At 42.9% G+C, this 24,096-nt stretch overlaps 1 protein-coding gene across 2 annotated transcripts in view; it reads right to left on the bottom strand.

Annotated features, from left to right (window-relative positions):
• The window catches only part of borcs5 (BLOC-1 related complex subunit 5), an 80,160-nt gene that overhangs the window by 17,184 nt on the left and 38,880 nt on the right, over nucleotides 1-24,096 (bottom strand). The window contains exons 4-5 of one of the 2 annotated variants that reach the window (XM_078219939.1): nucleotides 20,300-20,374; nucleotides 11,636-11,793 (exon numbers count right to left, since the gene is read on the bottom strand). In XM_078219939.1, coding sequence (XP_078076065.1) covers nucleotides 11,636-11,793; nucleotides 20,300-20,374 — 233 coding nt within the window. The remainder of the gene's footprint in view (nucleotides 1-11,635; nucleotides 11,794-20,299; nucleotides 20,375-24,096) is intronic. The other variant, XM_078219940.1, reaches the window with a different exon arrangement.

The following is a 24,096-nucleotide window of genomic DNA, read 5'->3' on the forward strand; positions in this document are numbered from 1 at the left end:
CAAGGTCGAGGCATTTACACCTCCTGCGCTACATCACTGTCAGAGGCAGAGACCCAAGGGACATGCTTGTCACAAAGGCCATGAAGCGTTCCAAATATTGCACAAGACCATCGACTTGTGCGCTCGGTAATGAATAACTGCCTGGTGGCAAGACATCAGAAGGCCTGGAGAAAGTTGAAATTTGTGACATTGAAGGACCTGGAACAGCCGGAAGGGTTCCAGGCCAAGTTGCATAGTGCACTGAAGCAAGTGCCCAGCACGAATGTCATCTCCATCCAGTCGCACTCGGAGCAACTCAAGTCCACCGTCCTAGACACCTGTGCACAGGCTATCGGGTTTGTGCTGCAACAGGACCAGGACTGGTTTGACGCCAATGACACCACAATCTCCTTGAACGGACGCGAGCAACCTTCACTGCCTGTCAAAGTCACCCGTGTACCAGCAAAGGACAGCAGTGTACTACCAACTGAAGGCTAAGGTCCAGCATCGCATTTGTGACATGAAAACAACTGATGGGTGAAGACGCATGTCCGGGAAAAGACAAAATTGACCACCATGGACATCCATGACCTTCTGTTTGCGGATGACTGTTGTGTAATGGCCGACTCTGCACAGGACATGCAAAGGACACTTGACCTCTTCGACACCTCCTACAAAAGGCTTGGCACATTATTAAACACTGCCAAGATGAGGCCAGATTAGCAGCCACCTCTTCTAAGAGATTAACATCAATGAGGAAGTCCAATGAGTCAACTGTGCCAGAGCTGCCATCTTCAAGCTTCACCAATGTGTCTTTGACAGCAGGGACCTTTGGAAGTCAACAAGGGTCCTGGTTTACAAAGCTATTGTGTTAACCACCCTTCTCTATTGTAGAAAAACCTGGACTGTCTATCAAATCCATGTTAGGATGCTTGAGAGCTTCTATCAGCAGTGCTTGCATCAAAATCTGGGGATCAAAAGGGAGGATCGCTGGACCAACGCTAGCCCGTCATGAAGCTGCATTTATCAGCATCAAATCCCTGCTCCTGCAGAATCAACTCTGATGGATGGGCCATTACGTCAGAATGCCGAGATATCACCTCCCTCAGCAGGTATCCTTTGCCCAGTTCTCTGCTGGCAAATACTTGAAGGGCAAAGAAAAAAGTATAAGGATTTGCTTAAGGCCACCCTAAAGCACAGAGGCATTAACATCACTGGCTGGGAGGAGAAGGCTGCAGACTGCTTGGTATGGCTCCACCTGGTCCAGCAAGGCGCAAGCTGTTTTGAGGCTCAGCAACTTGACAGCGAGGCATTATGTCGGGGACAGAGGAAGAGGGGGGGGGGGGCAACCTGGAGCTGCAAATTCCACTACTCTGCAAAACCACATGCCCTCACTGCAGAAAAAAAACATGCGGTTCCAGAGTTAGGCTCCTCATTCATCTGAAGATTCACCAAGCCTGACGGACATCATCCTCTATTTCGAGGGACTGCTACTGGCGCTGTCCGTGAAGATAGAGGTCAGGAACTAGTCTGCCCTGGCACAGCAGTGTACAGCACTATGGCAAGTAGGCTTTGCTGCACTCACCTCAAATTCTCTTGCAAACTGAGACCACCTTGTGCTACTCTGTCAATCGGGTTTTAGATCGACAATTTCCTACTGGCTTGACGCAAGATTGGAAGGTTTGACAGGCCTTGTGGTTTCCAATCTAAACATAAAATGTTATCTCTGTTGTAAGTGATCAACCTTGCAAGCATAATACATTAGTTGAGATTATGGCAGATACATCAATCTGATGACCAACAGAACACAAAAGAAAAAAAGTATCCATGATATGGAACTGAAGGGGGGGGAAAGAGAGAAATCCTCAAAACAACAGGGAATAAGGTGGGGGGTGAGGGGGAAAAAGAACAAGCCGGAAACTTTTAAAGTAGACTTTTCAACTCTCAAACATACATGAAATGTTGTCACAGTGGCCCCATTATCCTCTACGGAGAGGTTTCCCAAGACCCACTGTCAAACAAAAATGTTCCCACACATTGAAAGCTCTGGCAGCAGGACAGTTGGAAGGGCAAAAAGATAATTTTAGACAGAGTGGAAAACAAACAGTGATTATGCTGTTGCCTTCTTTAAAAAAATACTTCTCAGGGTTGCACGTCAACTATTCTGCAGTCAACAACAGGCTTTGGGAGAAAAAGTTTTTAAATCACCGATCTCAAAACTGCTAATCCCAGTAGCTAGATCAGATAAATGGTCTTGCTCAGGCCAAGTGTTAGCTTGAATTCAATCAAATATATGACATCACCTAGTGCAACTAATTTGCGGTCCTTCAATGATACAGGACAAAGGAAAGCTCAAGGAACAGTACAAAATGGTGAACCCTTGAGCTGGATTCGGCACCACGCAACACTGATGTCATACATGCCCATGAGCTCAAACTCACACCTATTGAATCGGTAGGACTACTAAATTTAAGATTCCTTCCCTTCCATAAATGATCTACTGCAAAACTCTACCCATACACAGGTTTCAGAACTGAATTTGGTATTACAATCAGAGTTGGCATTGGAATACTACAGTAAACAGATCCACATTCTTATTTTCTTGTATATTAAATTCTGAGCTATCCAAACACACAAGTACACACTGACCGTAGAGTACAGAACTGTAATTCTCTCTCTTAATTCTTCTTGAAATATTTATTCCGCTACAAATACAGATCTAAACAACAATTGGTTTAGGTCAGGGTCAAGTCATTGGATTCACAAACCCATTAATGATAAAGTGCTGCATGAGATAGTAATATTTTGGAGCAGCATTAGAACAATGGAAATTTATGAGGCATATAAATTCAGTAGTTAAGATAAACCGGTTAAAATTCCTATCTGACAACTTGGGAAGAAATCTTTACTGATAGAAAAATAGCAAAAGCAACAAGAAAGGTTACATTGCAACCCCAGACTGACTCCAAATTGTCCTTTTAGCTGCTTTAATAATTACAAAGCATAATTAGGCCTTGAATTTCATCCTTGTGATGATTACATGCAAATGATTGCATTCCAGTCTATTTGAATTGTTCAAACATTTTTAACCAACAACACTTCATTGACAAGGACAGCAATATTGTTTAGTCACAAGAAACAGACAGTGGTCTCATTATTTTCTAACACGGCAACTTTACTAGCTAACATGAGGGAAAGACGTCCAGAATTCTCGGGTAGATACATGTAACGTTGTGAAGAGATTATTTTCACAAATTTCATTTACTTCACACATCTTAATTTTATGCACTTTCAAGTGTGAGGAAAGACCGTAAATAAAGTCTTGGCCCAAAATTATGATTTTCCACTAGATTACGATACGATAAGAGATGGTGCCTCAGAACCGCAAGTAGAAGTGCAGTGAAATTTAGACGCACTCAGAATCTGTTAGATTTATTGGTTCAAGTTTTCCTGCATAGCCTAACCCAGGTAATCATACTTCCACAGTTGCAGAACAAATAGTCTGTTTTAATCTGTAATACTTTAATGCCCATGAAACTCAATGATCCAGATAAATTAGCAAAATGAACATGATTTAAAAGCACTGAACTCACATCTTTTTCCAGATTCTCTCCCTCTTCCCTCATGCCCTCTTTTGAGCTCATCTTGTCTATAAGACTCACTTCCTGTAGCCTCTATCCTAATCCCTCTAAACTGCTGATCACCCAACTTCTTCTGGCCCCTATATTAGCCAATACTGCAAATGGCTCTCCCTCTTCAGATGTTGTCCTGCTGCGCAAACTCTTACTCATGCCTTCGATACCTCTAGCCCCAACTATTCCAGTGAACTCCTGGCTGGTCTCCCACATTCTATCCTCTGTAAACTTGAAGTCATCTAAAATCCTGCTGATCATGTTTTAACTTGCAGCAAGTCCTGTTCCCTTATCATCCCTGTGCTCGCTGACCTACAGACCCCTGATGATTTTAAATTCTCATCCTTGTTTCAATTTTCACAGTAACTTCATTGCAGTGTTAATGTAAGCCCACTTGTGACACAAATAAATAAACTTTAAAATAAATCTCTCCATGGCCTTGCCCCCTCCTTACCTCTCTAATCTACTCCAACTCCACAGCCCTTTCAGATATCTGCGCTCCTCCAATTCTAGCCTCTTTTGCATTCCCAATTGTAACTGCTCCAACAGTGGTGGCCGTGCCTTCAGTTGCCCTGGCACACCACCAAGCTCTAGAATTCCCTCCCTACCCCTCACCGCCTCTCTGCTTTCCTTCTTTAAGACATTCCTTATAAATTTTCTTTCTGACCAAACCTTTGGTCATCTGACCCATGAGGCTCAGTTTTATAATGCTGGTATGAAGTGCCTTAAAAATATTCATTGTGGTAAAATTGCTATATAAATACAAATTGTTTCATTGTGTAAAGATAATCATGGCATTAATGGATGGCCTTTGAAACAAACAATTCAATTGTCTTTTGGTACAAGTGTTATTTACTGATTAATAATCAACGGGTCAGATATTGTCCATATCCTTTTGTGAGAAGGCATTTATTAATTAGTAAAGACCCAGGATTATCATGTATTTTGCATTATAGCAGAATCACTGTTTAATTATCTAAAGTAAATGGGAAATGAGAGAAAACAAGGCAAGTAAGAGATGAGGGGATGGGAGAGGGATGGCAAGTGAGAGAGGAGGAATGTAAAGTAACAGAAGTGTGGAACAAAGTAGCATGAAAAATGCGATCCAATTCATAGAATAGAATTATAGAATCCCTGCAGTGCAGAAGGAGGCCATTCGGCCCATCGAGCTTGCACCAACAACAATCCCACCCTGACCCTCGCTCTGTAACCCCATGTATTTACCCTGCTAATCCCCCTGACACTAAAGGTGCAATTTAGCATGGCCAATCAACCTAACCTGCACATCTTTGAACTGTGGGAGGAAACCGGAGCACCAAGGAAACCCATGCAGAAACGGGGAGAATGTACAAACTCCACACAGACAGTGACCCGAGGTCGGAATCAAACCCGGGTCTCTGGCGCTGTGAGGCAGCAGTGCTAACCATTGTGCCGTCCAATTGCTTGTGGCACACACTGCAATCATATTTTACTGCAAATTAGAAGATTTATATCAGCAGTTTATTGCGGCAACCCAACATGCATTGTGCCACAGTGCCTACTTTTAAAAACATGCTTTAGTTGAAGTGACTCGACATAAATATTCCTAGGAATTTTGAAAATTGAAGTTCTTTTTAAACTTAAAGTTTTGAAATATAATCAGGACTTTGATAATATGGTTATGCAAAACAAAATGGTAAATATTAGTGCGAGACATTTAGATTTGGGAAAATACATCCTTGACTTGCATAACTCAAAGGAGAATAGTGCATTGGAAACAGCTCGAGTCTGAAACATCTGCAAATATCTTTAGATATTGTGTAATGCTTGGCATGCAGTTTGGAACCACAACACAAACATAAACACGTTTTATCGCTTCTTAGGTCATCACAGTTCCATCACTCAAAATGAAACTCAATTTCCTAACTGGCAAAAACAGACTGAATCAACTTTTGAATTTACTTACATTTGCAGACACAATTTTGCCCCGAGGTCATTGCTCAACTGCTCATTCACGTTTCATAAAATAAAAATGGTAAAATAAATATAACTAATCTCAGCCCAAAGAAGCTTAGTCCAATGGCTGATCACCCATCAAAAGAAAATCCCGCAGCCCCTTAGCAAATCTGCAAGAAAGGTCTCTTTCGTTCAATGTTTTGTTCTCATTTCCTCGGTTCATAGAAATCATAGATCATAGAAACCCTACAGTGCAGAAGGAGGCCATTCGGCCCATCGAGTCTGCACCGACCACAATCCCACCGAGGCCCTACCCCCACATATTTACCCGCTAATCCCTCTAACCTACGCATCTCAGGACTCGAAGGGGCAATTTTTTAAAACCTGGCTAATCAACCTAACCCGCACATCTTTGGACTGTGGGAGGAAACCGGAGCACCCGGAGGAAACCCACGCATGTTCTCTTTTTCCATTGGTACCTTGGTCTCCATCTGTAGCTTTTCTCACATGCTGTTCTTAACTTGGATTTTCCGCTCTATAATCACTGCAACATCTTTCTTACTATTTCTTCTTCCACCAGCATCTCACTTTCAAAGAATCATATGGCACGAAAGTAGTGCATTCGGTTCCTGTGCCTATTATGCCAGCATGTTGAAAGAGCTGGTTGGCGAGTCCCACTTCCCTGCTCATTGCCTTGAGTCCTGCAATTATTTTCTCTTCAGGTATATATCTGATTCCCTGCTGAAAGGTGTTACTGAATCATCCTCTACCAATCTTTTTATAATGTGGAATGCACTGCCTAACTCATCTCAAACATTTTTCCTCATGGGGCCTCTGGTTCTTCCCCCGTCATTACCCTTAAATCTGTGCCTCTGTTTATTGACCCTTATGCCACTGGAAACAGGTTCTCCTCAGTTACAAAAACCCTTTATGATTTTGAACACAACTATCAAATCCCCCCACAAACTTCTCTGCTCTAAGGAGAAACAGCACCAGTTTCTCTGACCTGTCCAAGTAACTGAAGTCTATTCCCCCTGCACCTTCTCTTGGGTTACTATCCTCTCCAAGTCTAGAATTAGACATAATACTATAATAAAAGCTAAATACTGCAAATGCTGAAAATCTGAAATAAAAACAGAAAAATGCTGCAAAGCAGCAGGTCTCGAAGAGTTAAACGGACTCTAAACATGAACTCTCGTTTCTCTCCCCACAGATGCTGCCAGACCTGCTGAATCTTTGCAGCATTTTCTGATCCTATTATTATTGGACACAATTCATTAGCTGGGGCCTAACCAGTCTCTTATGAAGGTTGAGCATAATTTCCTTGCTTTTGCACTACATGCCTCTTTTTAAAAGTAAAAGAATTGGTTGGCCTTTCAACCAGCCTTCTCAACTTGTCCCTGCACCTTCAAAGACTTGTGTATGCACATCCTCAGCTCCCTCAGTTCCTGCAAACACTTTAAAACTGTTTCCTCTATACTTCCTCAATCTGCCTTCTAAATCACTCAATTTCTTCTAAAAACCCAAGAACAGAAAAGAAATTGGAGGAGTAGGCCTTACAGTTGCTCCAACCTTCACCATCATTCAATAAGATCATGGCTTACTTTCCAGCTTTCCACACCATCCCTATATCCTTGATCCCCTTAGTAATTAATAATTTATCAATTTCCACCTTGAATATATTCAATAAACGAACATCCACAGTTCTCTGTGAATCTTTAGAATTTCTCATTTTGAGTCCGAAGTGGCTGGTCTTCTCATATTGGTCCCAAATGACTGACCCCTTATTGCGAGACTGTGATCCATTGTTTTAGACTATGTAGCTACGGGTAACATCCACACAGCATCTACCCTGTTAAGGCCCTTAAGAATGATATATGTTTCAAAGAGGTCATCTCTCATTCGGCTAAATGCCAGGAAACATAAACCTAGTCCAGTGGTTCCCAAGCCGCAGGAAGCTTACAGGTGTGCCGTGGCCTGGAGCAGGTTTTAAACAGCGCACGCCATAGGAGCCTGAGAAAGAGCAAGAAAACAATCCCAGGATTGGGAGCTGGCAATGTGGCACTAAATGCAGTGGGAGGGGAACCGGGAGTGTGGTGGACCCAGAGCAGGAGTGTGGCAGTGGGCAGTGAGGAGAGTGGGTGGAAGAGAGGAGGTAGCAGGAATGTAGCAGACCCAGAGGCCAGAATATAATCCACAAGTTTAATCCAACTCCACGCGCCCCCACCCTGCCCCCAGTGAAAACTACTAAAAATCTAGCAGGTGCCAACATTTAATCTCCATGGTAACGGGATACCAAGTGACCCCGTCCCTTGTATGTAATTGGTCACTGTCGTTTGTGACTACATTGTGGGCCATTTATGAGCAATCGATTCAGCTGAAGAAATGGGTGTGCCGTGGACTTTTTTGACTCATTGAGGTGAGCTGTGTTACTGAAGAGGTTGGGAATCACTGACCTAGTCTTCTCAAATCCCTCCTCATAGGACAATATTCTCACCCCAGGAATCAGTCTATGAACCTTTGTTGCACTTCATCTAAGGCATGGTTTCCCAAACAGTTGCAGCCATGGAACCCTTTTGACCTCCCAAGAGTGCTGAGCAAACCCCTGAAAAACATCATTATTGTGCTGTAGAGTCAAACCACAAAAAATGACTTTTGCGCAATAGGTGCAAACACAAAAGCCTAATTTATGGAAGTCTTTTTTTATTTCTTATATCGAATCATGGAATGCCTACAGTGCAGAATGAGGCCTTTTGGCCCATCTAGCCTGCACTGACAACAATCCCGCCCAGGTCCTATCCCCATAACCCCATGTATTCACCTTGCTAGTGCACCTGACACTAAGGGGAAATTTAGCATGGCCAATCAACCTAACCTGCCCATCTTTGGAGTGTGGAAGGAAACTGGAGCACCCAAGGAAACCCATGCAGACACAGGGAGAATGTGCAAACTCCACACAGACACACCCAAGACCGGAATTGAACCCGGGTTCCTGGTGCTGTGAGGCGGCAGTGCTGCTAACACTGTGCCGCCCTATATATATGTGTGTTTACTATCATTAAAAAGTTATCTTACGAAAAAACATACTTGGGTCTCATCTTTTTAACATTTTTAATGTGGGGAGTGTTACTGCTCCTTTGGTTCAAATGGGAAGACTGCTTCTAGAATGTTGGACGCACACGCAGGCTATGTTTCTCCCCCCCTCCCCGCATGCCCTGTTCACCCATTTCTCTTGCAAGTCCTCGCTCCCCCTCCCCTCTCGCAGGCCCTGCTCCCCCACCCCCTGGTTCTACTGATTACCAGTATTTCCCAATCTCTCCTAGTTCAAAATGTTCTGCTTTTATATTTTTCATATTAAATGGATAACTTCACACTTCACCACATTATATACTCCATCTGTCATGTACTTGCCCAATTACAATCTGCTGAAATCCATTAGCAGTCTCTTTACAACCTCCTTACAGCTTACTTCACCACTTACTTGGATACATTACACTTGGTCCCCTCATCTAAGTTATAGATGTAGCTTGTACATAGCTGAAACCCAGGCACAGATTGTTGTGGTACCAAACTAGTTACAGTCTTGCCAACTCAAAAATGACACGTCAATATATCCTTGTCTGTCTCCGTGTCCAATGACCAAGTGCCCATTTCACCAACATGTCTTCCGATTTCACCGATCCACCATGCCCTCCTGCAGTCTGTTATAATCCAGCTCAGTGTTCACAAAATTTCAGTTTCATGTCATCTATAAATTCTGAGAATATGTCCTGTAAAGCCAAGTCCAGGCCATTAAAATATATCAAAAAGAGCAGTGGGCCCAACACCAGCCCCTGGGTCACAACTGAGTACCTCCCTCCATTGAAAAACAATGGCTCACTGCTATTGTCTTTCTGGCCTTTGGCCAATTTTATATCCATGTAGGCACTGCCCCTTCAACTCTGGTAACAAGTCTACCAAGGGTTACTTTATAAAATGCCTTTTGAAATTCCATATACAAGACAATAACTGCACTACCCTGCATCAACACTTTGTTACTTCAAAGAACTCAATCAAATCAGTCAAACATGAACTGTCCTTAATAAATCTGCTGGCTTTCATCTACTAACCTGTATTTTTCTCAAGATTCAATTAATTTTGCCATCGATCATAGTCTGTAAAAACATCTACACCATCGATATTAGGCCATAGTTTCTGGATTTATTCCTCTCTCTTTTTGAATGGGGCATGACATTGGCAATGCCATTGTTCATTGGTACCATTTTTACATCTAAGAAGTGTAGATAGCAGTAAAGCTTCCATTTCACCTTTACTTTCCTCAGGAAACAAGGATGCATTTCATGCAGACTAAATAAATCTCCCACATTGAGCACAGCCAAACTTTTAGCTACCTCCTCTTTATCTATTTTTCTCTTTCCCAATATCGCCCCTACCTTCTCCTTTACTGCTCTGTTGGCAGCATCCGCTTGAGGTGATGACAGAAACAAAGCACTAATTTAGTCTCCTTTCTTTGACTCTTGCCTCTGCCGCTTCCCTTTCGATTTTTCCTCTTTCCCATTTTCGTTTCCCCTCACTTTGCTTCTCTTTATTTTTTGCTTCATCTTTCTGTCCTCTTTCTTACTTCTTCCTTTTATCTTTTTCAATAACTTCTTTTTATGCTGCTTCTTGCAGTTGCCACACGAGGAGCAGAATGTGAAAGATGAGAGGGCTGAACTTTCAGAAAGAATGTGAAGCAGGGTTCTTCAAAGGGAGCAGAGTTTGGACAGTGGTATGTTCAAAAAGGGAGAGGGAGAGGTGAGCTGAACTTTCAAAAGGGAACAGAGAACAGGTGGCTGGACTTTAGAAGGAGCAACAAATTGACAAGCCAGCTCATGCTAAATGTTGGTCAGGACTGACCCAAAAGGTCAGTACAGAAAGCCCTTGTTTGCATAGAAGGTCAGGGTACTGGCCTTTTATCCTCAGGATTCTGAGTTCTGAGTTCAACTCCGATCTAGATTGTGGCTTAAAGCATTTCAAATGAAATTGAAGAGGCACGAGTCAAAGTAAAGAGACTAAATTAGTGCTTTGTGTCTGTCATCACTAGACAAGAGACCAACATAGCAGTAAAGGAGAAGGTAGGAGCAAAATTGGAAAAGATAAAAATAGATAAAGAGGAGGTAGTTAAAAGTTTGGCTGTGCTCAATGTGGGAGAGCTTAGTCTGGATGGAATGCATCCTTGTTTCCTGAGGAAAGGAAGGGTGGAATGGAGGCTTTTCTGCAATCTAGATCAATTTGAAATGGTTATAAAGCCCCCAGTTAAACTAGTTGGACTAGTCATGTCAAAGACCTATCTATACCTGGAAGCTGACCCACAAAGGCTAAAAAAAAAAAGAGATGTTGGAAACTCGAAATGAAAATAGACAGTGTCAGAAATACTCAGCAGCTCTGGCAGCATCTGTGAAGAGAGAAAGAGAGTTAATGTTACAAGTCAAAGAGGAGTGATATTCGACTTGAAACATTAGCGGTAATGAATAGGACTCTTCTTTGACTCAAAGCATTAACTCAGTTCCTCTCTCCACAGATGCTGCCAGACCTGGTGAGCACTTATTAACACAGAAAGCCTTTGCCGTTTGCTGGCATGAAACATGCCAAGGCATATTCAGGAGAAGTTGTGTTCTGTAATTTAGGTCAGGGAATATTACTAGGACACAAGAGGAGATAGCTTTATCATATCTGAATTATTAATGCTTAATGTTCTGACTTGTTGCAAAAAAAAAAGTAGCAAGGTAATTTATACAATTTAATTTGCAAAACAAATTTTCCAATTATTGCGCCTTTTTTCAGATCTAATATTTAACTATTTGCCGTTTGTTTCAATGCTCCTTAAAATACATCAGTGTTTCAGCACGAGAATACTCAGTCATACTTGTATCAAGACTTAAGAAACTAGCAAAGAATACAAAATCCAGGTCAGCTTATAGGCGATAACAGTGAAAATTATTCTGTCCTGATATTTACAATAAAAAACGCAGGGAAACTAGCTTAGAGCTAATTACAGATGTTCATTTGGTAGTTCCTATTTCATCCGATTCTCATTCCCTCCCTCCTACCTCTTTGATTCGCTTAACAAGGGCATTTTGATCAAAAGCCACTGCCTCTGCGCACTGGTGCAGATGATCCTGATATCGTAAACACAGCTTTAGAACTTGCTGCGAGTCGAGCTTCTCCAGTTTGTTGTTGCTGATTGTAGTCTGACCGCTTAACAGTCCTGTGGAACACAAAGATAAAATTAGCCTATACACATAAATTTAAAAGCACACCAGCCCATTGCCCCCGTGGGGCCTGGATTTTAGTAAATTATTTTGCAGATATATTCATAAGGTTAACCATTCAAATACATAATTACGTAGAGAAAGGAAAAACACAACATAAATTCAAGTTCAAAACGTACAAAAAGTCTTAAGGCACTGATTGGCACAGCACACGTCAAACAGAATAAGAGATCCTAGGTTCCATGCCTGTTCTGTTTCATAGTTGATCTCAGTCCAGGCAACAGTTGCCAGCAATGGCAATGCTCCTAAGCTTAGGAGGTGAAAAGGCCAGCTGCAATACAATGGATTACAGTCTCCAATAAAGTAAAAGAAAAAGGAAGTTTATCCTATTCAATAGTGCAGGATAACCACATATCCCTATATTCCAGGGTAATTGTAGGAACATTTATTTTGCATTTGGAGATTATATGTGCAAGTGTTGAAATATAGGTCGCTAAAAGCTTTTTTGCTTCATAACACTAATTAACCTACATTTTCCATCCTGGCTACTTTGCTGTGCTCCCCCGCCTGCAGCCCCTCCAGTTTTGGTTGAGGAAATATGGTCATTATCATAGTTTAATTTTAAAATCATACAAAGAATCATACAATCCCGACAGTGCAGAAGGAGGCCATTCGGCCCATCGAGTCTGCACTGAAGACAATCCCATCTAGGCCCCATCTCCGTAACCCCACATATTTATCCCGCTAATCCCTCCGATTTACATATTCTGGGTCACTAAGGGGCAATTTAGCATGGCCAATGCACCTAACCTGTGCATCTTTGGACCGAGAGGGGAAACCAGAGCACCCAGAGGAAACCCACGTAGACACCAGGAGAACATGCAAACTCCACAGAGTTACCCAAGCTGGGAATCGAACCCAGGTCGCTGGAGGTGTGAGGCAGCAGTCCTAACCATGTGCTACCGTGCCGTCCCATGGAGGTTTAATTATTGGCTATGTTTTCCAAAGGCAATTTGAAGGATGAGAGAATATTCTTCAGCTGGAGTGTTTTTGAAGAGGAGCTTTTTTTATTGTAAAGGTAGCATTGCAATTATTGAAAAACAAATACAAAGCCTCATTAAAATCAACAGTTGATCTTTTGAGAGCTCAGCTACATCCACTGCTAAATCACAATGCTACTAACTAACCCTCCACTCTGATTCTTTATTTCAATATTGTAATTAACTAATTTATACACAAGGACAGTACACAAGTGCCATAGCATATGCCTCACTGGAAACAAAATACACATATTTCATTCTGATAATAATGGCAGAACAGAACTTGAATATTGCTGAAAAGAAAGTCACATTGCCAAATCTTTTCAGCTTGCACTCATCAGGATAAATGCATAAACTGTTCTGATTGAGTGCAAGACAAAGAGATTCGGTTACATGCTCCTCTTTTTGGTAACATTCAAGAATCCCAAATATGCACATTGATATTTGTGAAGATAGAATATAAAATGCAGAGCAATTTTATCTTTTCCATTCAATACACTATGCAAGGCACCTGAATGTTTTAAAAATATTTATTCCAAAACTGAATGCACACTGTAGGCTTTCTACGTGGGGTAATTCCATAGGCAGTTAATCTGTGGAGGGGTTTTCAATGCAGCCTTTCATAATTTCCACATAAACCACTCAAACATCTGCAACGCAACAGCTGTTGATTAGTTACTTCACACCACACAGCAAATTACAAATAGGGATTCATCGGTGGCGTTATATATTTCTGAATTAGCGACTGTATATTTTACATTCTTCTGCAAGTTCTGGAATGCTGAATGGAGTCTTGGGTGATATCTCACAAGTGTGTATTCTTTCTGCTTTCAACTGGCATGAAATGCATTTGCTTCAGAGAAGCGGTAGGACACAGTTATACAAAAAAACAATTAAAAATTACTGAGCCTTAGAAAATATCCCGAACACGTCCCGCCTAACGGTTTGCACTGAGATACAGAATGTTGCTTTGAAAGGTTGGCTGAACCAGCGCACCGTGGCCCTGTTCATTCCCGGTTATGAAAGATGGCGTTGCCACAAAGCATTGAATGAAAGCCTGTGCATGTTTGTAATTAAAATCAGAGTTTCAGCATATGGGCGGCACGGTAGCACAGTGGTTAGCACTGCTGCTTCACAGCTCCAGGGTCCCGGGTTCGATTCCCGGCTTGGGTCACTGTCTGTGTGGAGTTTGCACATTCTCCTCGTGTCTGCGTGGGTTTCCTCCGGGTGCTCCGGTTTCCTCCCACAGTCCAAAGATGTGCGGGTTAGGTTGATTGGCCAAGTTAAAAATTGCCCCTTAGAGTCCTGGGATGCACAGGTTAGAGGGATTAGCGGGTAAATATGTGGGGGTGGGGCTTGGGTGGGATTGTGGTCGGTGCAGACTCGATGGGCCGAATGGCCTCCTTCTGCACTGTAGGGTTTCTATGATATAATTTTCCAGCTAGCTAACTGAGCCTAAATACACAGGGCATTAAAAGCAAGAGACGAAAAAGGAATTGGATTACTTCTGCTTCTATCCCCTAAATGAAATTTGCAATGTCCATATCTAAACTTTTGAATTGTAGAAACTTGCCATCACTTTGTAAAGTGTTTGATTAAAAAGAGTATAGAGGGTGCTTTAGAAATTATGGGCTGGATTTTTCTGCAAGTTTTGGGACCCCAAATGTTGAGACCAAAGACAGGGAGACAAGCTGTGCAATCTTCTGGGAAGTTGGCTCCTAATAGGCCGCTTCCGGCCTTGCTTTCCTCATGGCCTCTAAAATCTGCAGGTCCGTTCAGAGGACTGGCAGTTCTGGAGCTTTGGCAACCCACTGGGAGAGGTGGAAGCTGCTGATGGTGGTGCGAAGGTGCCTCAACATGGAGGCGCTCTCAAAAACAGTGGGCGGAAATGCAACACAGCTGAAGCAGTCAGCTCTTTGCACAGGCAGGGAGCGACTTTAGCTTGCTGTTAAAATGCCAGCAAGGTCGCAGGAATGCACCTAATTCGAGCTTTAACAATGCTAATTGGCGACCTGGGCCCATGGAGCAAGCTGCTACTCTATTTCCCAATGCACCCTGGAAAAATTCCTCATTGGCAGGGAATGAATTAGTGAGCTATCCAAAATCAATTCCTCCTAATTTTTCCAGCCTAACCCACCCTCCCCCACCAAGTCCAACACCACAGGGCCAAACAAATTCAGCCTTGAATGATAGAATGGGACATTATGGTTAACATAGAACATAGAAAGCCACAGCACAAACAGGCCCTTCGGCCCACAAGTTGCGCCGATCACATCCCCACCTCTAGGCCTATCTATAGCCCTCAATCCCATTAAATCCCATGTACTCATCCAGAAGTCTCTTAAAAGACCCCAGCGAGTTTGCCTCCACCACCACCGACGTCAGCCGATTCCACTCACCCACCACCCTCTGAGTGAAAAACTTACCCCTGACATCCCCCCTGTACCTACCCCCCAGCACCTTAAACCTGTGTCCTCTCGTAGCAACCATTTCAGCCCTTGGAAATAGCACCTCCATAGTTCTCCATCATAGCAAAACCAAGTTAACTCAACTACAGACCATGATATGTTTTGCCTTCTATTGGAAGCATCTCAACCAATCCTTCCAAGACTGAGAATTCAATCCCAAGAGAATTGTCTCTCTGGCTACGGTTTGGCTGCTACGCTCACGCCAGTGATTAAACATCTAAATGATTGTAGGTTTAATATTTAAGACTGACAGAAAACTCTATAGATTGGGGTGTGCCATTTTTGCAGTACCTGCAGACACTGATACTTTACAATATATCTGCACCAATTCTGCATTTCGCCCTGCCACAAGTCACTGTTTAACAAGATTAGCACCTCAGTTAAGTGGTTCTTCTCCATCTCTATGATTAGACAGCAAGCGATGGCAGGCTAAGCAGCCAAAGAGGGCATCAAAATTGAAGCTGATTCTATCAGCACCAAACACTCACATTCCAGGAGAAATCAGAAGCTGAAAATCATACTAATCTTTAATCCTCCTTATCCCCAGGGATGTTGAAATCAATTGTTCTGCCCTAACTGTAGACTTGGCTAATAGACAAGACCTGCTGGTCAGTTTCCCTTGAGGGTGGGTGCCCCTACCTACTAGGAGAGTTATTACTGGACCACTTAAGTCATATTTTTGTTCACTATATCATGGAGCAAATAATGAAATTAAATGTCAAGTTCCTATATTAATAACTTTTGTTTTTTTCCAGCATCGTCACAATTGATGGCGATTGGTACCTTGTTTAAAATGTTATGATTTGATTTGTCACGTAGTGAAAAGTATTGTTTCTTGCATGATAAAGCATACCATACATAGAGAAGGAAAGGAGAGAGTGCAGAATGTAGTTACAGTCATAGTTAAGGAGGAAAGAAAGATCAACATAATACGAGGTAGATCCTTTCAAAAATCTGGTGGCAGCAGAGGGGTTGCAGAGGTGGCAAATGGAGTTCAATGCAGAAAAGTGAGGTGATTCACTTTGGAAGGAGTAACAGGATTACAGAGTACTGGAATAATGGTAAGATACTTGGTAGTGTGGATGAACAGAGATATCTCGGTGTGCATGAGCATAGATCCCTGAAAGTTGGCACCCACGTTGATAGGGTTGTTAAGGCGGCGTACAGAGTGTTAGCTTTTATTGGTAGAGGGATTGAGTTTCAGAGCCAGGAGGTCATGTTGCAGCTGTACAAAACTCTGGTGCGGCCGCACTTGGAGTATTGCGTACAATTCTGGTCGCCGCATTATAGGAAGGATGTGGAAGCATTGGAAAGGGTGCAGAGGAGATTTACCAGGATGTTGCCTGGTATGGTGGGAAGGTCTTATGAGGAAAGGCTGAGGGACTTGAGGTTGTTTTCGTTAGAGAGGAGGCTAAGAGGTGACTTAATAGAGGCATACAAGATGATTAGAGGATTAGACAGGGTGGATAGTGAGAGCCTTTTTCCTCGGATGGTGATAGCTAGCATGAGGGGACATAGCTTTAAATTGAGGGGTGATAGATATAGGATAGATGTCAGAGGTAGGTTCTTCATTCAGAGAGTAGTAAGGGTGTGGAATGCCCTGCCTGCAGCAGTAGTGGACTCGCCAACATTAAGAGCATTTAAATGGTCATTGGCTAAATATATGGATGATATTGGAATAGTGTAGGTTAGATGGGCTTTAGATTGGTTTCACTGGTTGGTGCAACATCGAGGGCCAAAGGGCCTGTACTGCGCTGTAATGTTCTATGTTCCAAGAAGCTGTTCTTGAGACGGTTGGTACGTGTCCTCAGATTTTTGTATCTTTTTCCCAATGGAAGAAGATGGAACAGAGTATGTCCAGGGTACATGGGGATAGGAGACTGGTTTGCGTGACGGACAAGGCTTTGTTCACGGCCCTTTGTAGTTTTTTTGCGAGCGTGGACAGAGCAGGAGCCATACCAAGCTGTGATACAACCAGAATCATGTCATGATGAAAAGTGAGTCCTGAGCCCAGATTGATGGCAGTGGGACCCACTCTGCCTTCGAATAAGAATTCAGGGCTGGCTCTAGGGCCAGAAACCTTAGCAGTGTCACAGAAATCATAGACCGGTTAAGTGAAACATTTCTTTTAATATTCACTGGGCTGAAGGGAAACCCCTTCGACAGTTTGCTGAGACCACAGGTACTGCCTTCCCGCCTGCCACCCCTTCTTTGGCCCGTGAAGCCTTACCCTCCAGGCTGCTGCTGGAAGGCGGTCTCCTTCCTCACATGGCGGAAAGTTGTCTATTGTCAGTAGAATGCTGCCGGCATGGTAAAATAATAGGCCTTTGATTGTAGGAATTGGTTGCCTGTCTCCTTGTGGTGAGCAGTCTGGCTGGTTCCAGTGAAATGCCTTTAGTATCATCATCAAACCTGGCTACAATATACTTGGTTCTTCATTGAAGTCATTAACATAGATCGTGAAGAGTTGAGGTCCTAGCACTGATCCTTGTGGCACCATACTAGTTGCATTTTTGCCTACCTAAAAATGACCATTTCGCCCAACTCTGTTTCCAGTTTGCCGTTCATTCCAATATATTACCCCAACATCAAGAGCTAATATCCTTTGAATAGTTAAGAGTTTTAAAACCCAAGTGTGACATAATCTAATCATTATGTCTTCTTTCCTCTAGTTATATGAACTTGGATCAGTTGGTCGCAGTCTTAACACTAGGCCAGAAGATTGTGGATTCAAATCCCATTGCAGATTAAGGCACATAATCCAGACTGCCACTAAATCAACTGAGATTGCAATTTAATACTTTACGGTCACAAGTATATTGTGAACCAAACCTTCGTTAATATCCGAAATACCACCAGGAGTCCTTTGAGCTCTAACCAACATGGAATTTCAGCTCCCTACTCTGGAGTGCAAAATGATAATGAAAAACTGGGTGTTTCTCAGCTGCCTTTGGTCACGGGAGTGTCAATCATGTCAAATTTAAAGACATGAGGCATCGTATTCGGGTGTTTGATTCAAGTAATTGTCACACATCCAAAAAAAACTGGCACAACAAACAAGAAATTTGCCGATAGGGCACCAACCTCTTGGAAGAATAAATAGTTTGGCCTGCTTCCTTAACGAATCACATACATTCTCCATGAAAATTCTTAAATCTATTTAGTTCTACAGACGACTGTTTGCGATCGGTCAGTACAAACTAACATTAGTGGGTCCTCTTCAAATATCAAGGTTCATTCCAAGCAGGAAAGCATAGATTACATCTCACTGAGCCCTCATTCTGAAAAAGGAATTCTTAATAGACTTTAGTTTCATTTAAAGAAGCTGAGAGATTAATTATAGCCTGGAGATCACATGGTCTGGAATGGGGGGGTGGGGGTAAGTTAATAGGTTGTAATGAACAAAGCATCGTAGCTGTGAGGGACAGCTCGGTGGATAGGATATTGGTATGTAGATAGGCTGGAAAATTGGGCGGGGATCCTGGATTCAGGATTCAATCCTGGACCGGGGAGCGGCACGGGCTTGGAGGGCCGAAGGGCCTGTTCCTGTGCTGTATTGTTCTTTGTTCTTTGTACAACTTGTGATTTTAAATCAGATGAATCTAATTTCATCATAAAGACTTCCTGAACAAATAGTTAGAACCAAACCTCCAACTATGCAATTGCATTTTAAAATTCAGCTCTAGCCTTCGCAGCCTTGAATGCGCAGAGTCCCACAGGACCATTTCTCAACCCACGACCGAGTTCCAGGATCTCACACACTTGCACGTAACAAAGCAGCAACCTAACAATTTGACCTCAGCACTCTATTGGACCAAGTTTCATACGTCAGATAACTTGCTGCAGTGAATAAATTCTCACACCATAAAGCAATTATGCTGTCTTAAATTTTTTCAAAAATCTAAAACTGCGATATCTGCGCTACATACATTGCAATTTGCTACCTCTTAGAAAAATAAACCATAAACAAGTGCTACCTACATCATTTGCATTTAGCTGCAGCCCCATTGAATACTCTCTGTAGGGCTGCATTACAGTTTATAATATTTAGATTAGCTCAATCCTAGTTTGGATGTACACACATCCAGAAATAATCATTTTAGCAAATCTGTTTCAAAAATACTTATAATGCTTTCTCTCTGCCATTTACGCATTCCAATTAAGATAAAAACTTACTGCAATACCCCATTTTCCTGAAGCAGTAAATAAAACTTCAGACCACTGAAATATAAAAGTTGACTCATCACTATCACTATAACCCAGCCAATCCCACTTAAAATTTATAAACTGGCAAGTTATCCTTTTATGAGACAAGTAGTAACAAGTTCCAACAGTGCCCAGAAGTTAGTTGGATATAATGATGAGTGAGGGGTGGCAGGGTGGCACAGTGGTTGGCAATCCTGCCTCTCAGGGACCTGGGTTTAATTCTAGCCTTGGATGACGTGTGGAGTTTACACATTCTCCCTGTGACTGTGTGGGTTTTCTCCAGGTGCTCCATTTTGCTCACAGTCCAAAGATGTGTAGGTTAGATGGATTAGCCATGGGAAATGTGGGGGGTTACAGGGATGGGGAGAGAGGCCAGGGGAGAAAGGAGAGAGAAGAGGAGCAGGGGAACAGACTCTGGCAGAGTCGATGCAGACTTGATAGGCCGAATGGCTTCTTCTGCACTGTAGGGATTCTATGATTCTACGGGTGGGAATTTACAGCCACGCTCGTCCCGAAACAGTAAAATCCCACCGGAGGTCAATGGACCTTTCCATTGTCCGCCCTCCCCCCTGCTCTGATTCCCTGTTCCCTCCACCCACATTGTCTGTACCTTTAAGACCTGGCTGGCTGTAGGATTCGCATTCTAATCAGTATTCTGCAACTTGATTTTGTCTGTTTGAGAGCACATTTCCACTCCATCTGACGAAGGAGCAGCGCTCCGAAAGCTTATGGTATTTGCTACCAAATAAACCTGTTGGACTTTAACCTGGTGTTGTGAGACTTCTTACCGTGTTCACCCCAGTCCAACGCCAGCATCTCCTCATCCCGATTCCCTGTGGCAGGCCGGATGGTATAATTCCAGCCTACAAGTTCAGAAAATTAGAAAAAAATAAACCTAGCAGCAGGGGGTGCAGAATTGGAGATTTAGGCAAGTTTTCAGACAAGTTGATGTTGCACAGTAAAGAGAACTTTGTTTTGCATCTGGCTGCCCTGCACCTGACCCAATGCTGCTAGTGACAAAATGACCTAATCAGAAAAATGTGTTCCATTTCCCAGCAGTGACATTTGTCAGTTTGATAAACACAACTATTCACCATGAGAAAATGATGATAAACATCTCGAATTCATCTTTATGTAAGAAGCACGATTTTATTTTAAGAGAGCCAAGCTTTCATCAGAACCATTATAGAACATAGAAAAGCTACAGCACAAACAGGCCCTTCAGCCCACAAGTTGCGCCGAACATGTCCCTACCTACTAGGCTTACCTATAACCCTCTATCTTACTAACTTCCATGAACTTATCCAAAAGTCTCTTAAAAGACCCTATCGAATCCGCCTCCACCACCACTACCGGCAGCCGATTCCACGCACCCACCACCGAGCGAAAAACTTACCCCTAACATCTCCTCTGTACCTACTCCTCAGCACCCTAAACCTGTGACTTCTTGTGGTAACCATTTCAGCCCTGGGTAAAAGCCTCTGAGAATCCACTCTATCAATACCCCTCAACATCTTATACACCTCTATCAGGTCACCTCTCATCCTTCGCCTCTCCAAGGAGAAAAGACCTAGCTCTCTCAACCTATCCTCATAAGGCATGCCACCTAATCCAGGCAACATCCTTGTAAATCTCCTCTGCACCCTTTCTATGGCTTCCACATCCTTTCGGTAATGAGGCGACCAGAACTGGGCACAGTGCTCCAGGTGGGGTCTGACCAGGGTCCTATACAGCTGCAGCATTATCTCCCGATTTCTAAACTCAATTCCTCTATTGATGAAGGCCAGTATTCCATACGCCTTCTTAACCACAGCCTCCACCTGCGACGCTGCTTTGAGCGTCCTATAAACCCGGACCCCAAGATCCTTCTGATCTTCCACACTGCCAAGCGTCTTACCCTTAATATTATAATCTTTCATCCTATTCGACCTGTCAAAATGAACCACCACACACTTATATTATCTAATGGTTCTGTACTTAAACCAAGTTTCTGCTTGCGTCACAGCACTGAAACTGGCCTAAACAAAATCACAAACAATATCTTGGGCATGATCTTACCGCCCATTCATGCCACGCTCCCACTGCAACGAAGTTGGAGAATTTGATGAGGCTGTCTCAAGCTGAACCTGATAGTTTGCAACCACTGAAACGGGATGGAAAAATCCCACTGGTGTCAAAGGTTAGAACATTCCAGCCTTTGTCTGAGTGCTACCCCTTCATTATCCTTCTCCAACTGTTTGTAGCCTTTAACACTTTTGACCATGACGTGGAGATGCCGGTGTTGGACTGGGGTGGGCAAAGCAAGAAGTCTCGCAACACCAGGTTAAAGTCCAACAGGTTTATTTGGAACCATGAGTTTTCGGAGCACTGCCCTTTCATCAGGTGAATCTCACCTGATTCCAAATAAACCCTGTTGGACTTTAACCTGGTGTTGTGAGACTTCTTACATTTGACCACACCATTCTCCTCCAATTCCCCACCCTATCCAGCTGAAAGGGATTGTCCTCACCTGGTTCCATTCCTGCTTACCCAGTCATAGAGAGGATTTCCTGCAAATGGCTTCCCTTTCAACATGCTACAATCTCCCAAGGATCTATCTAAGTGCCCTCCTGTTTCTGAGATACTTTCTGCCCAACATTATCTGAAGATACGATTACTGGTTCACATGTACACTATCCTCACTTTGCTTTACTCCTCACACTCCTCCACTGTCTGCATGTTGTTAGGCTGCTTACCTAAACATCCTTGAAGATCTGCAATTTCATCCAATTAAGGTTTGCGAATACAGAAGACATTGTTGTGGGGCCCAGTCACAAAACCCTTCTCCACCGATTCCACCACCTTCCATAGCCACTGTCTCAAGCTGAACCTGATAGTTTGCAACCTCTGCATTGCTGCCAACCACACTGAGCTTCCTCCCCTTTTCCTCTGCACCACCAAACCACCTACTTCCATCTACATAATATTGTTGGTTTCTGCCCCATCTCAACTCACCTGCTATTGAAGCCCTCATCCATGGTTTTACTACCTCCAGAATCAACTATTCCTATGCCCTCCTGACCAGCCTTCCATCTTGCATCTATAACATGAACTCATCCAAAGTTCTGCTGCTGTATCCTAACCCACTCCAAATTCTGTTCTGATGGGGCGGCACGGTAGCACAGTGGTTAGCACTGCTGCTTCACAGCTCCAGGGACCTGGGTTCGATTCCCGGCTTGGGTCACTGTCTGTGCGGAGTTTGCACATTCTCCTCGTGTCTGCGTGGGTTTCCTCCGGGTGCTCCGGTTTCCTCCCACAGTCCAAAGATGTGCGGGTTAGGTTGATTGGCCAGGTTAAAAATTGCCCCTTAAAGTCCTGAGATATGTAGGTTAGAGGGATTAGTGGGTAAAATATGTGGGGGTAGGGCCTGGGTGGGATTGTGGTCGGTGCAGACTCGATGGGCCGAATGGCCTCCTTCTGCACTGTAGGGTTTCTATGATTTCTATGATGCTGCTCACATCTGTTTAGCAATTTAAAAATTCTCATTCAAATCCCTCTCCATCTCTACAACCTACTCAAGCCCAACAACCAAGAACACTGCATTATAACATGGTATTGTTGCTCTTGTCCTTCTTAGTGGTAAATGTAATGGGGCTGAGAAGTATTAAAGATGTATGAGTAAATCTGTAATAGTGCAAAGTGGTGAAGAGGATGGACACTGAGTTTGGTGGCAGTGGCACTGTCCAAGTGTGCTGCTTTGTCTTGCATGGTGTTTCACTGAGGGTATTTAACTCTCCATCTCCTTACTTGAGCCTTGTGGCAAAGGGGGAAACATTCAGTTATCATGAAGTGAATGATTCACCACACAAAGTTTGACAAATGTAAAACTTTAAAACAAACATGTTTCCAGCATCTTATTTTCACATAATTTGGAAAAACTAAAAAAATCTTAAATCCTCTTACACCATGAATTACAAGTACCTTTTAATGTCTCCTTTCTCTTATTAGTAGTTTTCATTTGTTTTTGATAACTTTTTAGTACTTTCCTCATTGTTCTGTTCATTTTTGATTTGTATGTTCCCTACTTGATTGTTATTATTTTACTTTGAGTCAATTAACAAAATTGTGACACTATAGAACTATGCCCAAGTTTAATTTTCCATTGTAGTCAAAATACTGATCAACTTGTGATGGTGAAATCATGATATTTGCAGAGGGTTGTGTCAAATTTTCAGCACCAATTGCTTGCAAAGGCATCACAATGTCCTGTAAAGTTCTGAAAGGCTGGAAATATGACCTTACTATAGCTGGAAGGAATAATGTGTATATCCATTGTGAATATAATAAATTCCATTAATATCATTCCATTCATGAGGTCTGGTAAATCAATATCATAAATTGGCCTGCTTAGTTGGTGTAATGACTCAGGAAGCCCAACTGGAAAGGAACATAGTTTATTACAGAATGCAAAGTAAAACCACTACTGTGGTGTACACACACTAGTCCCTGCTTGGGACCATTCAGCAGGCCCAGGCCTGGGCCTGCCTTAAAAAAGGCTCAAATAATGAATTTCAGGTGGGCAGGCCACTGCCAGTTACCAGGGAAA

This window comes from Mustelus asterias, chromosome 9, assembly GCF_964213995.1.
Source record: "Mustelus asterias chromosome 9, sMusAst1.hap1.1, whole genome shotgun sequence".
Classification (NCBI taxonomy): domain Eukaryota; kingdom Metazoa; phylum Chordata; class Chondrichthyes; order Carcharhiniformes; family Triakidae; genus Mustelus; species Mustelus asterias.